The following is an 18563-nucleotide window of genomic DNA, read 5'->3' on the forward strand; positions in this document are numbered from 1 at the left end:
AAATAATAAATTTGTATATTTGTATGAATTTTTTACGTTTATGTATATATGTATAATAAGTTTAGCACGATATTCGCTTAATCATAATTTTCAACTGCTTAAAAATTTTGTGAAATATACGCGTACACAAAGAACTACGACAAAAGAATTTCGTTGAACCACCAAAATGAGCTGTTCTTATCTAAGTTAACATATCAACAGTGAAATTCGCTCCGAAAAATATATACAAAAAATTTTTTATTCAGTATTTTATAAGTCACTTACGATATCGAAGGTTTATTTTTGTCGTTCTAACGGAATAAAAAAAACATTTCGCGGAAATCATTAAGTTGATATTGTATTTTGTTTTTGATTTTGTTTCATAAGCTCATAAACCATTTAAAATGTTCTGGAGAACAGCGAAAGATAAACCCAAGGAATCTACTTCTACTGAAATTGTACGTCAAGATCCACGTACATCTGTCAAAACTACAACTGCACAAACTGAAACAACAAATACTACAGTCCAGAATGCTACTATTTTTAATAATAACACAAGAACAGTTACATATCAAACAACACGTCAAACTGTCACTCGTCAACAGCAGGCAACGGTTACTGAAATTCTAACACGTCGTACTCCTACCTCCGAAGAGTTAGAACAAATGTTGCAACAGATGGGTAGACCCGAAATAAATTCACGTCGCCGTTCTGGAAATTTCCAAACTAAACCAACAGGCAATAGTGCATCAAACAATGGTAATGGCATTTCTTCGAAAAGTATGCCGAAATTTAAAACCACAACTAGTCCAGGAACGCGTTCCCCATTTAATTATGACTCACATACAGCTTTCGGCGTAAATAGTGGTAGCAGCAGTACTGGCGCCGGCATGCGCTATAGAACTACACCAACAACACCGACTTTAGTGAAAACTGAAGAAACGACAGTGACCACTAAAAATGGACGCACTGTAACTACTTCTGTTGAAAAACAGCGTATAAAATTAGATGATATTAAATTATCCTCACCAAATTCGCCACTAACTGTACCAGCTATACTACCAAAAAGTAGTAATTACACTTTTAACAATGGTAAAGCTAGTGTAAATAGTTCACTAAATACCAGTATTACGCGACCTGCTGGTAGTTTATACACTACTTCAAGTCTGAGTTCAAATAGTTTGACACCAGTGTTGATTAAAAGTGATGCCAGGCCAACAAATACAACAATTAAACCAACAAATATAAATAATAAAGTGACTATAAATTCTTCAGTATATTCAACCCCCAGCACATATGTTTCACCTTATACAAATCGTATCACTGCAACAGCTCCTCCAACAACACGTATTACAACAACAGTTAAACCCACATTTACGAGCACAACAGGGGCTACAAAATTAGCTACAAATAGTAACTACAACCCAATCAGTGTCTTTGGAAATGAATTCAAAAGCAGTACTGCAGCACCCACTACAAAATCTTCTTATACACCTGGTTATAAGTCAACTACTAGTACTTATAGTACACCAAGCTCAACACCATTTACTATGCCAAATATTTCGCCCAATACTAGCAATACCTCACTGGCGTCCACAAAGAAGAAATCTAAACTTAAACCAGGTTATGCATATATATTTAATAATGACACTTTCGATAATCCAGAAAATGAGTTTCGTGATGGTAGTTCCAATGATGTAAAATCCCTAAAGGAAGTGTTCGAGATGTTCAAGTTAAATGTGAATGTTATCAAAAATGCCACACTTGATAAGATCGACAGTACCGTGAATAATAGTAAGTACGATTTCAATATAAGTTTTGTGGTGAATTATACCATATATGTATAAACATTCATTTATCAAATTAAGAACTCTTTGGCAGTGCTTATCTTATCTTGAGTGTCTAACACATTAGATTGAATTAATGCAAAATCAAAAAACACATGTACATACATACACTTATATATTTTATAAATTTACTTTTATGTATATAAAAAGTATACGCAATAAATTCGGTATAAATATACAATAAAATTATTATAGTTCATAGTTCTACATATGTCAGAATTAATCAGTTGAGTGTAGCAAGCCACAATATGCACCAATTAGTATATAACTAAAACGATATTCTAGGGGGTTCACCGCCAATCTTGGTAAAATATTTCTGATAAGCTAAACATATGTAGAGAAAACCGTCACTTTATTTCCGAAAATGAAGTATTTTTTGTTATTACGATACGAATAATGTTGCTATTTAATATTGCTTTCGATTGTCTGTTTATTATTTATAACAAAATAAATATTTTGTTTTAAATCCTTTATGTCTATATAATATATACAGTGAAAATAAACATATATATAGTGAAAATAAACAAGACCTACTGTTTAGATCCAGAAACCTTACTATAATATTAAAGTAACTGTTCAACTATACATCAGATACTTAAGTTTAAAACCACCTAAAACCTTTGGGGAAGCATAAAATGCTATTTAGTGTGAGGTCATTCATTCGGTCAAGAACTTTAAGAAAGGGGACTCGCCGCCGCCGTGCATGAGCTGGGCAAAAACATAGCAGATGAGAGGCACTCTTTTCGTGATCTCCGCATCTGCGACAGATTTGATTGAAAGGGAAACCTAATCTTCTAGTATGGTTCCCTAGTTTACCTGTAAGTAAATCTACCAAAAGACTGACATCTCTACGGGATATCTCAATGAGAATTGTGGATTTCCTTTTATCGGAACGTGGCCAGATTGCATACAGATGCCTGCCATATCGTTGATTCTTCCCATCTTTTATTAAAAATTACAGTACAGAAAAAGCACCCTAACTTCTTAGCAGCTTTCGAAAGAAAAGTTCACCGGTGAATTGTTAACACTATCTGTGAAGAAGCGCGACTTCGGTGTCGCATAAACTTTATGCGATCCACCTCAAAGCAGACATAGTCACAAAAATAATAAGTATGACTGAAGAAGAGACTCAGTCATATTCTCATGCAATCGAGAATTTTTAGTAGCATATTGTATGATAAGTAGTCGGAGTCCGCAAAGGGACTTATTACAACTTCGTATAGGATGGCGAGACCAGACACAAGTTAATGATGATAAAAATAAAGTAAAAATAAAATAGGTGTGAGATTATTGCACAATCGGAATGTTTATAATAAACTACAACAGGACTATAATTGTTAATACTGTCTAAAATCTGCAGATTGCTTATTATTAACTTCATGATTTTATTTATTGTTTTACCTAATTTAGTAATTAATACTTGTAACCTTAGTTAATATTAGAAACATTCTTCATACTTCGATTCGATTTTGAAATATCTTGCTGCAAATAATCACCTCCCACATATATTTCACTTCAAGATCTTTTATATATCCTTAAATTTAAGTTATTTTTTCATATATAATTCCTTGGCAGGCGTTAAATTTGTAATATTAAATTAAATTTATTTTATATTAAATTCACTAAATTATATTATGTTTTCACATATGTAAACAAATACCTTTAAAGGGGTATACATTTTTTAATAAAAAACAATCTAAAACAAAAAGTGACGACATTAAGCATTTCTTATCAAAGAGGGTCATTCCCCAATTATTGCGAAACATTTATCTGATTATTGATAATTAATATTATGTTATTATTATTTAATGCAAAAACACAATGTGCCAATAGGCCTAAGTGGATCTATTAATTCGCCGTTATAACCTAACCTAACCAATTATCATTTGATACTAATTTCATATATTATTTATATTTTCTTTTCAGTTGAGAGAAAGAAATTTACTGATTACTCATGCCTTATCATAGTAATACTTAGTCATGGTTCAAGGCATGAGGGAATTGCTGCCAAAAATGGTACCTATTCAATCGATGATAAAATACTTTTTCCCATACTCCGCAATCGTACATTGGCAGACAAACCAAAAATTTTTTTCATACAGGCATGTAAAGGTGCTATGGAAATTGGAGGTTTTAAAACCGATTCGGTACAACCTAATGGCACTCCAAGTGAAATACTTAAATGCTACAGTACATTTGAAGGTATTAACGTTTTAGAGTTTAAATATTTACATATACTAATAGATAATATCAAACTTATAGGTTATGTCTCATATCGCTTAAAAGATGGTTCATTTTTCATACAAACGCTTTGTGAAAGTCTGAAAATGCATGGCCAATCAAAAGACATCAAAAATATAATGGATGAAGTTTTACGTTTAGTTAAAGAACGCACGAAGTAAGTATAAAGCTTATTAAAATATTTATAATTATTATTATTATTATTATATATAGATATTATTATATATTTGTATGTTATTTATAGAACTATATTATTTACACAACTAAAATATCAATAAATCAATCGCATAATTACAAATTTGTAAAACATTTTAAAAAAGAAAGGTTTAAATGAAGTTCTTTTCTTTACCTAGAAAGTTTTACAAATATAAGCACTATGAACTGAACTTTTTGAATTAATAAGTATTATTTTCTCTTCAACACTATTTATTGATCGACAGAAGAGAAAAGGTCTTGTCTACTCACTACAACAAAAACATAATTCGTATTCTGCAAATCATTCTGCAATTTTTCTTAAACAATATAAATGTATATTAACAGTCTCAGGCCTCAAGTAGGATTTAATCCTTTAGTTTTTCGAATTATTTTACAAAAAGAGCATTCTTAATATGGGTTAAATATTCCGGAAAAACTTTCCCAAAAAAACCATATAACATATACCTACGAATTTGATGGAGAGTAAAATAAATTGCAAATCTTCAAGACACTGCTTTGTACAGATCCAGAACATACTGAACCAATATCAGTAAATAAGTCTCGCTATACATATGGGATTAGTAATCCGATATATCTGATCACCAATATATTAATTTGCATCTTGAAGTATAAGTAGTGCAAAGTATTTAATACACAACTACTAAACACTTAAAACCATATAATGAAAAGTTACATCTGCTTTAAGCTCTTCATTGGGCTTTGACATTAGTCATTGGTCAATAAAGACATGTTAAGCAGGCAGTCAAATCTTAATTATCAATATTAATTTAAAAGGAAATATTTTCTATGTGGATGGGGTCACATTTCTAGTAATTTGCTCAAAAAAGGCTCAAATTCTGATATTTATTTCACTGAAACCTAAGCCAAAAAATCCATATTATTATTCTTAAAATATTATTTGATTCTTTAGTTGTATTCTCTTGCCCTCAATGTCAAATTTTTCAAAACCATTGAAAAAACAACAAAATTTCCATATTTTATTTAACTATGACTGTGTGCATTTTGAGCTTAAGTGCCAAGATAACTTTCCCTAAAAAATTTTGCGTCTGGCCTATTTTTCTAGATAGGGAAGGTCCGATATTTAAGTAAATACGTAATAGAATTTATATAAATTACTTTTTATAATTCTGCAATATATTTTAATTGATATAATTGATATATACATTATAATAATAATATAAATTTAAAATTTAAAAATAATGTTTATTTTTTGACAGTAACATGCAAATTCCATCGCTAACTACCACTCTTACGATACCATTTGTTTTCGGAGACTATTGTTAAGGCATCTAGGCTTCAAGTAGTATTCTTCGTAATATAATTCATTATAATTAAGTTAAAAATAACTTATTCGATATAATAAAAAAGTAAGTTAAGATCTATATTGTAATATTATGAACAGTCATATTTATAGCTTTATCTTAATAACTCAAACATATATACATCTATATATAATATTATATAGATAGATGTAAAAGTATACTAAATATTTTATATAAAAATAAACAAATATATTGTATGTTTCAAAAATTTGTATTAAAAATAAAATTAAAATAAGACAATTAAATAAAATATAATAAAACTTAAAATGTTATAAATAATACAGCTTAATAACTATTTCAGTAGTTTTTTCCTTATCAAATTATAATGTTTAATAAGAGAAAAACTTTTCAAAATTGTGTACTGAAGATTATAATTTCAATTAAGTTTAATTTGAACAAATTTTTCAATAGTATATATTAGATAAAAATATTACAAAAAATTTAATGTCATCAAATAAATGAATATAAATTACTTGATCATATCTCGATCATAAATTGTAATTTAGATAACATTTCAAACAAAGAGAGAACTTACATATTCCTCCAGATATATCCCCATTATCATAAGAGTAAAGAGTAAATTTAACAGGTGTTAATTTAATTAACAATTAAATTTGTTGGTTAAGATTGTTATCTACAAATACATATAAGATATTGACAGGCAACTGTTTTGATACATAAAACACATAATGTTCTAAATATAGTATTTATAACTCAATTATAGAAAATATTATATAGCTTTCTAATCAGAGGTCTTTCGCAGAAAGAGACTTATCTTATAAAAAATTTTACTTCCCTAATTTGTACTCATAAAAATATCAGTAGTTAACAGAAAACCTTCGAATACATAAGTTCTTAGTCTATAAAAGTAATGTCGGGACCCGGATACGCTTTAATTTTTAATAATGTCAATTTTGATGGTGCTCCAAATATATCTTCAGGCAAATCAGATAAAAAAGCTATAGTTAAATTTCTAGAATGCTTCCAAATAAAATATTTATATCATGAGGATCTAACAAAAGCGGAAATAGAAAGAGTTATGAAGAAAGGTATATATATATATATATCTCTTAATAATAAAGCTGATATAAAAAGAAAAACTCCCGCATTCAACCGATAAGCGCATTTAATAGAGAAACATTTTGAGGATCATTTGTTTATGTCTCAATTTATATCCCAATTATTCTTACTGTATTTAATAAGTGATATTCAAAAAAAAAATACAAAATTTTATATAATGTAATAAATAATATAATAATGCCTTTCCACCACAATATATCAGCACAAATTACATAGGTCTATATATCTTAAAATCAACCTGATAAGATAACCAAAAATATATATTTTTTAAAAACCCGTTGGAAAAAGGATTAACATACGACCAAGATATTAATTTAAGGTGTCTACGAGTTGATTGAATATATGACGGTACGAGAAGAAGAATGAACAACTTCAAGATAAGATATTAATGATGAAAAGACAAAACCTATACATATTTTTCCAAACTACACACACATAGAAAATAGAAAGTTTTTTTTAAGAAGCTATATATATTTCACATAATTATTTCGTGATTAAAAACCAATATTTTATATATGTCTTTACATTATTATAGTAGAAAAAATGAATTTTACTCGTCATTCCTGTATAATAATTTTTATATTGAGTCATGGTGACAGAACAAGTATAATATCTGCAAAAGATACAAAATATAATTTGGAAGATACTATTATATTTTCACTACTTCGCAACGGTTCCTTGGATGAAAAACCAAAATTTTTATTTATTGATACTTGTAAGGGCAAAAATACTCCGGAAAAAATAAGAAATGGGGATGCTAACGTACAGAGATATCCCGGGCAATGTGTGCAAAGTCAAATACATGACTTATATATACCCGACTATTTACTTATATTTTATTCTACATATGAAGGTATGTATAATAATATATTACTATATAAATTTTATGTGATTTTATTTATTTTATATTTTTTGTCAATATTTTAAAGGTTTCGCCTCATATTATGATGACAGAAACGGATCAATTTTTACACAAACGTTATGCCAGTACTTGGTAAAATATGGTCATGACAGAAGCCTAATGTATATAATCGAAAAAGTTATGGAAGCTGTTAAAATCTCGAAAAAGTAATTAAGTATTAAATTTTTATATATGCTTTATTTGATTTTTTATGACTTTATCTTTATTTTAAGTGGGAAACAATCGCCATGCATAACAACCAATTACTTAAAAAGTTATTGCTTTGGAGACTATCTGAATCAATCAAGCTCTATTTTCTGAGTTTTATCGTATGAAATTCTCTTAAATAAAAAAAATGTAATTTTTTAAATTATTTTTTATTTAATTGTATTATAAAACATAAATATCACTGTTTTCTACTACTAACAAGATACCTGACGTTGCTTCCCTGGATTCAGTATTGTCGATTATAATTGCAAAAGGATGATAAAATTGCGAAGAGATGACTAATTGTTAATTTCTCGGACTTTGATTATAATTCTTGCCTGTCTCTTAAGAACAGACCATGTACAAATAAGCGGAAATACTTTTGTGTTTATTGTTAAATATTTCCATTCTGGCTAACTAATCTCCAATAGGTAATTACTGCCGTCAGCCTAAGGAAATTTCTTCTATTTCTGTTCATCACCGACATTGTTTACTTAAAATTGCAGTCCGGTCATAGGGCCATGTCCTAATAGTCTTATATGTTGCAAACATTTTTCATATACAATCCGGTATTTGAAGATAGTTGAATTTCTTGAATGTTTTAAAATAGTATATTTGTATCACGAAGACCTAACAAAAGCAAAAATAGAAGGAGTTATGAAAAGAGGTAAGGAAATCTTTTAAACAAAAATCGGACACCTTTTTGGCCTCATCCAAATTTTTTTTTGAGTTCCTTTCATAAAATAAGAACACCTGTGATTTTTTTTCTATGAGATGAGGTTTTGAGAATCAGCATTGTAGTCACACTTTAGTCACACTTTAAGCAAATATTTCAGGCTCTATAAATGATGAAAACTTAAAATTTGTTGCGTCTTAAAAATAATCAATTAAAATTTTTATAAATTGTTTAAACAATTAAAATTGTTTATATTTAAGAACTAATATTAACCGTGAAATTTTTCTAAATGTGTCCCGAATATTTTCTTTTTTTTATATTTTATTTATAACATCGGGTTAAAAAAGGGATTAACATACGACCATACGATTAAATATATGACGGTATGTAAATTATGAACAATATCAAGTTAAAATATTTATGATGACAAAACCTATAAATGTTTTTCCAAACTACACAGAACAAGTATAATTTCTGCAAAAGATACAAAATATAATTTGGAAGATACTATTATATTTTCACTACTTCGCAACGGTTTCTTGGATGAAAACCCGAAATTTCTATTTATTGATACTTGTAAAGGTAAAAATACTCCGGAAAAAATCAGAAATACTGGGACTACAAATGTACAGAGTTATCCCTGGCAAAGTGTTAAAATACAAGACCTACATATACCTGACTATTTACTTACCTTTTATTCTACATATGAAGGTATGTATTATAATATGTTCGTATATATGTTAAAGTCTATGCATTTATGATTTTATTTATACTATATAACTATTTTTTCGTGAATATTGCATTTCAAGGTTTCGTCTCATATTATGATGACAAAGACGGGTCAGTTTTTACACTAACGTTATGCATGTACTTAATAAAATATGGTCATGACAAAAACCTAACTGATATAATCGAAAAAGGTATGGAAGCTGTTAAAGCCTTGGAAAAGTAATTAAATATTAAATATTTTTATTTATTTTTTAAAATTTTTTATTAAATAACTTTTTCTTTATTTTAAGTGGTAAACACAATCGCCATCCTTAACAACAAATTACTTCGGAAGTTATTACTTTGGAGACCATCTCAATCAATCATCTTTATTCTCTGATTAGGAATTTCTTAGGAAATTCAATAAATAAAAATAATGTGATCTTTTAAATTGTTTTTTATTGTATTATATTACAAAACATAAATATTATTCTATTATACTATTAACACAATGCCCGACGTTGCTCTTTGGATTCAGTACTGTCCATTACAATTGTAAAGGGATGTCTAATAATTAATTTTATATTATATAAACATGTTATTTTTTTATTTGAACTAATATCATATATATATATAATACATAAATATTTGAACTAAAAAGCCAATCTAAATAAAAACATATTATTTAAATTATTGTTGGTTGATTTATTGAATCCACATATTCCACGGATAACCGTGATTAGTCTCAGTCTTTGAGGTTTAGGAACTTCTAGAGTTCGTTAATATCAACTGTTTGTATCTGGCCAAGAAACATTGCTCCCTCATCCTTAATTGCAAAAACTTCTACCATTTAACAATTACAGAGTTTGGTGTGAACACTTTTAATAAATTTTTTATCTGTACACCTAAAAATATGCAATGCTCGTACTAGTTTCACACATTATCTTAACATTAATATTTCTACTATTTCTACAGAAATACAAAATAACATTACTAATATTTTGATGCAATAAAGTCAGCTATATTTCAAACATTCTTCGAAAAGCTTTGAATGTATTTAGGCAACAAGAATATCGTAATTTTTTCGAATATCCAAACTGCTATCAAATTTCTGGTAGGCCCAACAGCTACATCGTCAACAATTTGAAAATGCTCAGTTTCTCTCAATGAAATAGCTAACTCACATGGGTACCTGAACACAGGAACATTTCGAGCAACTGCAGGACAGACGAGTTGCCACACTACTTCCTGACTTTAATTTCTCGGATGTTGGTATCAGAACAGTCAAGTTGTATATTGACAATCAAACAAAAATATCTGAGTATAGTCAGATAAAACCTCCATTCAGAGCTCAAGATGAGCCTGGTCCAAACTGGACAAGGAACGTACCAGTTAGAAAGATATGCTATAAGACCACCCTGTTATGGCTTTTGTCTTGGTTGTGGCTCTGAGTATGAGAAGAAAGCTGTACTCCAACTCATGTGTCAGTATCGTAATGGAACTGTTGTTTTGCAATATTAAGGACTTAAGTAAGTTTTATACGTTTTAACCTAAGTAAGTTTTAGGTTCTTCACACTTATTTGATTAGGAAAATTGTGCCTTTGGCTTTGCTTATACTTTGATCATTGATGTCCTTTCGGGAATCGCGGTGATATTATTATAGGTCATTATTTTAGCTCAAGTGAGCTTTACAAGGTCAAGATCTTTTCATATACGTTTTTTCAATGTTTCCCGTTAGAGAAGAGTCCTTTTTCCTTTTACAAAAAATTTAATGTCATCAAATAAATGAATATAAATTACTTGATCAAATCTCAATAATTTATTTATTAAATAAATTGTAATTTAGATAACATTTCAAACAAAGAGGGAACTTACATATTCCTCCAGATATAACCCCATTACCATAAGAGTAAAGAGTAAATTTAACAGGTGTAGATTATGAGAGTTTTGATAATATTCAATAATTAATTAACAATTAAATTTGTTGGTTAAGATTGTTATCTACAAATACATATAAGATATTGACAGGCAACTGTTTTGATACATAAAACACATAATGTTCTAAATATAGTATTTACAACTCATTTATAAAAAATATTATATAGCTTTCTAATCAGAAGTCTTTCGCAGAAAAAAGCTTATCTTATAAAAAATTTTACTTCCCTAATTTGTACTCATAAAAATATCAGTAGTTAACAGAAAACCTTCGAATACATAAGTTCTTAGTCTATAAAAGTAATGTCGGGACCCGGATACGCTTTAATTTTTAATAATGTCAATTTTGATGGTGCTCCAAATATATCTTCAGGCAAATCAGATAAAAAAGCTATAGTTAAATTTCTAGAATGCTTCCAAATAAAATATTTATATCATGAGGATCTAACAAAAGCGGAAATAGAAAGAGTTATGAAGAAAGGTATATATATATATATATCTCTTAATAATAAAGCTGATATAAAAAGAAAAACTCCCGCATTCAACCGATAAGCGCATTTAATAGAGAAACATTTTGAGGATCATTTGTTTATGTCTCAATTTATATCCCAATTATTCTTACTGTATTTAATAAGTGATATTCAAAAAAAAAATACAAAATTTTATATAATGTAATAAATAATATAATAATGCCTTTCCACCACAATATATCAGCACAAATTACATAGGTCTATATATCTTAAAATCAACCTGATAAGATAACCAAAAATATATATTTTTTAAAAACCCGTTGGAAAAAGGATTAACATACGACCAAGATATTAATTTAAGGTGTCTACGAGTTGATTGAATATATGACGGTACGAGAAGAAGAATGAACAACTTCAAGATAAGATATTAATGATGAAAAGACAAAACCTATACATATTTTTCCAAACTACACACACATAGAAAATAGAAAGTTTTTTTTAAGAAGCTATATATATTTCACATAATTATTTCGTAATTAAAAACCAATATTTTATATATGTCTTTACATTATTATAGTAGAAAAAATGAATTTTACTCGTCATTCCTGTATAATAATTTTTATATTGAGTCATGGTGACAGAACAAGTATAATTTCTGCAAAAGATACAAAATATAATTTGGAAGATACTATTATATTTTCACTACTTCGCAACGGTTCCTTGGATGAAAAACCAAAATTTTTATTTATTGATACTTGTAAGGGCAAAAATACTCCGGAAAAAATAAGAAATGGGGATGCTAACGTACAGAGATATCCCGGGCAATGTGTGCAAAGTCAAATACATGACTTATATATACCCGACTATTTACTTATATTTTATTCTACATATGAAGGTATGTATAATAATATATTACTATATAAATTTTATGTGATTTTATTTATTTTATATTTTTTGTCAATATTTTAAAGGTTTCGTCTCATATTATGATGACAGAAACGGATCAATTTTTACACAAACGTTATGCCAGTACTTGGTAAAATATGGTCATGACAGAAGCCTAATGTATATAATCGAAAAAGTTATGGAAGCTGTTAAAATCTCGAAAAAGTAATTAAGTATTAAATTTTTATATATGCTTTATTTGATTTTTTATGACTTTATCTTTATTTTAAGTGGGAAACAATCGCCATGCATAACAACCAATTACTTAAAAAGTTATTGCTTTGGAGACTATCTGAATCAACAAGCTCTATTTTCTGAGTTTTCTCATATGAAATTCTCTTAAATAAAAAAAATGTAATTTTTTAAATCATTTTTTATTTAATTGTATTATAAAACATAAATATCACTGTTTTCTACTACTAACAAGATACCTGACGTTGCTTCCCTGGATTCAGTATTGTCGATTATAATTGCAAAAGGATGATAAAATTGCGAAGAGATGACTAATTGTTAATTTCTCGGACTTTGATTATAAGTCTTGCCTGTCTCCTAAAAACAGACCATGTACAAATAAGGGGAAATACTTTTGTGTTTATTGTTAAAAATTCCCATTCTGACTAACTAATCTCCAATAGGTAATTACTGCCATCAGCCTAAGGAAATTTCTTCTATTTCTGTTCATCACCGACATTGTTTACTTAAAATTGCAGTCCGGTCATAGGGCCATGTCCTACTAGTCTTACATATTGCAAACATTTTTCATATACAATCCGGTATTTGAAGATAGTTGAATTTCTTGAATGTTTTAAAATAGTATATTTGTATCACGAAGACCTAACAAAAGCAAAAATAGAAGGAGTTATGAAAAGAGGTAAGGAAATCTTTCAAACAAAAATCGGACACCTTTTTGGCCTCATCCAAATTTTTTTTGAGTTCCTTTCATAAAATAAGAACACCTGTAATTTTTTTTCTATGAGATGAGATTTTGAGAATCAGCATTGTAGTCACACTTTAAACAACCCTATTTCAGGCTCTATAAATGATGAAAACTTAAAATTTGTTGCGTCTTAAAAATAATTAAATAAAATTTTTATAAATTGTTTAATATTTATATATGTCCCGAATATTTTCTTTTTTTTATATTTTATTTATAACATCGGGTTAAAAAAGGGATTAACATACGACCATACGATTAAATATATGACGGTATGTAAATTATGAACAATATCAAGTTAAAATATTTATGATGACAAAACCTATAAATGTTTTTCCAAACTACACAGAACAAGTATAATTTCTGCAAAAGATACAAAATATAATTTGGAAGATACTATTATATTTTCACTACTTCGCAACGGTTTCTTGGATGAAAACCCGAAATTTCTATTTATTGATACTTGTAAAGGTAAAAATACTCCGGAAAAAATCAGAAATACTGGGACTACAAATGTACAGAGTTATCCCTGGCAAAGTGTTAAAATACAAGACCTACATATACCTGACTATTTACTTACCTTTTATTCTACATATGAAGGTATGTATTATAATATGTTCGTATATATGTTAAAGTCTATGCATTTATGATTTTATTTATACTATATAACTATTTTTTCGTGAATATTGCATTTCAAGGTTTCGTCTCATATTATGATGACAAAGACGGGTCAGTTTTTACACTAACGTTATGCATGTACTTAATAAAATATGGTCATGACAAAAACCTAACTGATATAATCGAAAAAGGTATGGAAGCTGTTAAAGCCTTGGAAAAGTAATTAAATATTAAATATTTTTATTTATTTTTTAAAATTTTTTATTAAATAACTTTTTCTTTATTTTAAGTGGTAAACACAATCGCCATCCTTAACAACAAATTACTTCGGAAGTTATTACTTTGGAGACCATCTCAATCAATCATCTTTATTCTCTGATTAGGAATTTCTTAGGAAATTCAATAAATAAAAATAATGTGATCTTTTAAATTGTTTTTTATTGTATTATATTACAAAACATAAATATTATTCTATTATACTATTAACACAATGCCCGACGTTGCTCTTTGGATTCAGTACTGTCCATTACAATTGTAAAGGGATGTCTAATAATTAATTTTATATTATATAAACATGTTATTTTTTTATTTGAACTAATATCATATATATATATAATACATAAATATTTGAACTAAAAAGCCAATCTAAATAAAAACATATTATTTAAATTATTGTTGGTTGATTTATTGAATCCACATATTCCACGGATAACCGTGATTAGTCTCAGTCTTTGAGGTTTAGGAACTTCTAGAGTTCGTTAATATCAACTGTTTGTATCTGGCCAAGAAACATTGCTCCCTCATCCTTAATTGCAAAAACTTCTACCATTTAACAATTACAGAGTTTGGTGTGAACACTTTTAATAAATTTTTTATCTGTACACCTAAAAATATGCAATGCTCGTACTAGTTTCACACATTATCTTAACATTAATATTTCTACTATTTCTACAGAAATACAAAATAACATTACTAATATTTTGATGCAATAAAGTCAGCTATATTTCAAACATTCTTCGAAAAGCTTTGAATGTATTTAGGCAACAAGAATATCGTAATTTTTTCGAATATCCAAACTGCTATCAAATTTCTGGTAGGCCCAACAGCTACATCGTCAACAATTTGAAAATGCTCAGTTTCTCTCAATGAAATAGCTAACTCACATGGGTACCTGAACACAGGAACATTTCGAGCAACTGCAGGACAGACGAGTTGCCACACTACTTCCTGACTTTAATTTCTCGGATGTTGGTATCAGAACAGTCAAGTTGTATATTGACAATCAAACAAAAATATCTGAGTATAGTCAGATAAAACCTCCATTCAGAGCTCAAGATGAGCCTGGTCCAAACTGGACAAGGAACGTACCAGTTAGAAAGATATGCTATAAGACCACCCTGTTATGGCTTTTGTCTTGGTTGTGGCTCTGAGTATGAGAAGAAAGCTGTACTCCAACTCATGTGTCAGTATCGTAATGGAACTGTTGTTTTGCAATATTAAGGACTTAAGTAAGTTTTATACGTTTTAACCTAAGTAAGTTTTAGGTTCTTCACACTTATTTGATTAGGAAAATTATGCCTTTGGCTTTGCTTATACTTTGATCATTGATGTCCTTTCGGGAATCGCGGTGATATTATTATAGGTCATTATTTTAGCTCAAGTGAGCTTTACAAGGTCAAGATCTTTTCATATACGCTTTTTCAATGTTTCCCGTTAGAGAAGAGTCCTTTTTCGAATTATTCTTAAGTATTATGTTGTTATACTAACGCTAATTCAAAACTTTTATTAAAACTCTTCCTTTAGCAACGCCATTACATAAAAATAGTATTAATTATGGAAGAGAGCACTATGTCTAGAATAAGGTTTCAATAGATCTTAAATTTTTTAAGAAACTACTAAAGACATCAATTTGTTTATATTCAATTAATCTCAATGTTATATGCAATGTAGGTAAGGTTAGGTTAGGTTATACCGGCGATCTCAAGTGGATCCACTTTGGCCTAATGGCCCATATATGCAATGTAAATACTTAGTAAAAAAGTATACATACAACTTAAAAGATCTAATTTTGTTAAAATTATGAAATGTTTAATTTTATTCATATACTTAATATTTTTGTAGTTTTGTATGCATGCATTCCAACTTTCTTAGTCACTATATAAAAACATATGTTTACTAATGAATTGGTACTAATTTATCATAATATGGCATTGCATGATTTTTATCTTACACGCATCTTTATTAAAACTCAAAGTCAATCAGGCAAACGAAAAAATATTACATTTCAATTAGAACTTAACGACTAAGACTGCACACTTCATTTTTAATGAAAATAGAAAAATTAGGCATTCCACAAGAATCTTTTAAATACTTTAAATTATTTTAATTTAATCTTGACACCGGAATCACTAATAACTTTTATCGTGTCAATAGACTATAGTAGTTCCAATGAACTGAAGTGTAATCAATGCCTGCAATGATATCCGCAAATAATGATCATCTTTATGGAATATGATATCCTCATGGGAACTTAAGGTCCACATTCTCATAAGGTCGTTTCCTAGATGAAAACGATAGATTTCATTTAGAGCTGGTACAACATCTTTATTATCTGTGACAAGATCTTGATAATCTCTTCTTATTCTTACAGAATATTGTATGTTTTATCGCCCACGTATTTACTATCTATACTATATCTACTATAATAGCTGCTATAGCGTATACATCTACAATACACTATTGAAAATTATATCTTTCACTGTTTTTATATAAACGAAGTTAATCGAAAAAAATAAATAAATTTTAATCCAAAAAAATCAGCCTAAATTAGGTAGAGCATGTTTAGATGTCAATAAATGGTTTTCAATACTGATACTTATCCTATTTAAGGCATTTGACTATAAATCAATGCGAGATATCTCTGACCATGTCAAATTAATTTTATTAGTACGATGAGAATAAACACGTTTTTCACTTTTTTCAATTGAAAAGTCAAGAGAATCTTTTCTTTATCTTTGTGGAGTTGTAATGTTCTGAAGTTACTTCATTTGTAATTGTCATGTATAATAACGAAAAAACTTTTGGACGAAAAAGAAACATAAGTGATTTATATCACTATTTTAACTCCTGGTTGGAAGAACTCCAAGTTATTTCCCAAAACTTTTAATTGATAACATATTAATAACCAATTTATCACTTCTAACAAACAAATTAACTTCTTTAAATAGCTTAATTTTAATATATTATTAATAATGCTGCTGTGCATCATAATTATGCAGTCAGATTACAAATAATTATTAATGCTGTTATTTCTTGTCTGTTTTTTGTTTATCATTCCACATACATACGAAGAAGAAACGATTACATATGCAAGTAAATGAATATTTATATTTATAGCAGTGAGGATAATGGAATATATTTTGGTCCCACCATGATAGACATTCCTGAGATGTCCGCAGAGTTTGCAAAATAAGATCAAACTTCTAATTTAACTCCTAAAAGGAGTTTTTTAAAATAAATATAACTTCTGACCTTCTAATTTAAGATCGAACTTCCAAAAATAAATTGGAGTACTATTTTTGTATGTTTAAAAGAGTCACAAGGTCTTAGTTCAAATCCCTCTAAGATCTGGTCTGAAATTGTATTTAGGCAACATTTTTAAAAATGGTTGGTGGATCTACGTGTATCTAAGAAATACAGGTTTAATCATTCTTTAAATTCGCCAAATGGTTAATACAAAAATTACGTAAAGCTTGTATCTCCTTCTAGTATTGCGAGGGACCAATAGGTGTATGTAGGGCTCACGATGAGCCAGAAATGAATAAAAGAGTCTACTCTAAAAATTACATAAAGCTTGTATCTCTTTCTGGTATTGCTAGGGACAAATAGATATATGCGTGGCTTACGGCGAGCCAGATTAATCTAAGCTAACCTATGATAATCAAGTTATGTGACCCAAAGTTCAACCTTAGCCAACAGCCAGACAGATTAACCTAACCGTTTAACCGTTTCACATTAAGGTGAGATAAATTTGTCTATGGTTTTCTTTCATCACATTTCTCCCAAAATATCACTAACAGTAGAGCGTACGGATGTATACAAGATTTTACTTACCTTGAACACTTAGAGGAGTTCGCCATTCACTAACTGCCGATTGATGTTTTTCTTTGGATTATGTCAAAAATACTGACACGTTTTTATACAAAGTCTAATCGTTGTTTTAGCTATTCTAGCCTTTGCCTATTCATATCTTTCGTTAAGAAAATCTAGCATTTCATAGAGTTTACTTTGTTGATCTTCTATTTCTGTAAAGGGATACTGATGTTTCTTTATCGTGATTGAATCAAGCGTGAAAACTTTTAGAAATTTTAGGTTCATATATGTCTGCCATATATTGTTTTATAGGTGAGCATATACGGGTTCTTGCATTTTATATATCTATATATGAGAACCTATATTTGAACAAGCCTAACATTATATAGTTT

The 18563-nt window shown here is 28.6% G+C and overlaps 2 protein-coding genes across 2 annotated transcripts; both read left to right on the forward strand.

The window, feature by feature from the left end:
- The first annotated feature begins 63 nt into the window (after nucleotides 1-63).
- Nucleotides 64-5703, forward strand: LOC119681580 (cell wall protein DAN4-like). Its single transcript, XM_038094820.1, has 4 exons — nucleotides 64-1773; nucleotides 3753-4028; nucleotides 4089-4224; nucleotides 5501-5703. Exons 1-4 carry the CDS (start codon nucleotides 384-386, stop codon nucleotides 5565-5567), a joined length of 1869 nt encoding a protein of 622 aa, XP_037950748.1. The 5' UTR covers nucleotides 64-383; the 3' UTR covers nucleotides 5568-5703.
- Nucleotides 5704-11404: 5701 nt separating this feature from the next.
- On the forward strand, nucleotides 11405-12870 carry LOC119674305 (caspase-like). The gene is made up of 4 exons (XM_038085437.1): nucleotides 11405-11593; nucleotides 12160-12477; nucleotides 12554-12692; nucleotides 12759-12870. Exons 1-4 carry the CDS (start codon nucleotides 11416-11418, stop codon nucleotides 12868-12870), a joined length of 747 nt encoding a protein of 248 aa, XP_037941365.1. The 5' UTR covers nucleotides 11405-11415.
- The last annotated feature ends 5693 nt before the right edge of the window (nucleotides 12871-18563 follow it).

The sequence above is a fragment of the Teleopsis dalmanni genome, chromosome 2 (assembly GCF_002237135.1).
Source record: "Teleopsis dalmanni isolate 2A chromosome 2, ASM223713v2, whole genome shotgun sequence".
NCBI lineage: Eukaryota > Metazoa > Arthropoda > Insecta > Diptera > Diopsidae > Teleopsis > Teleopsis dalmanni.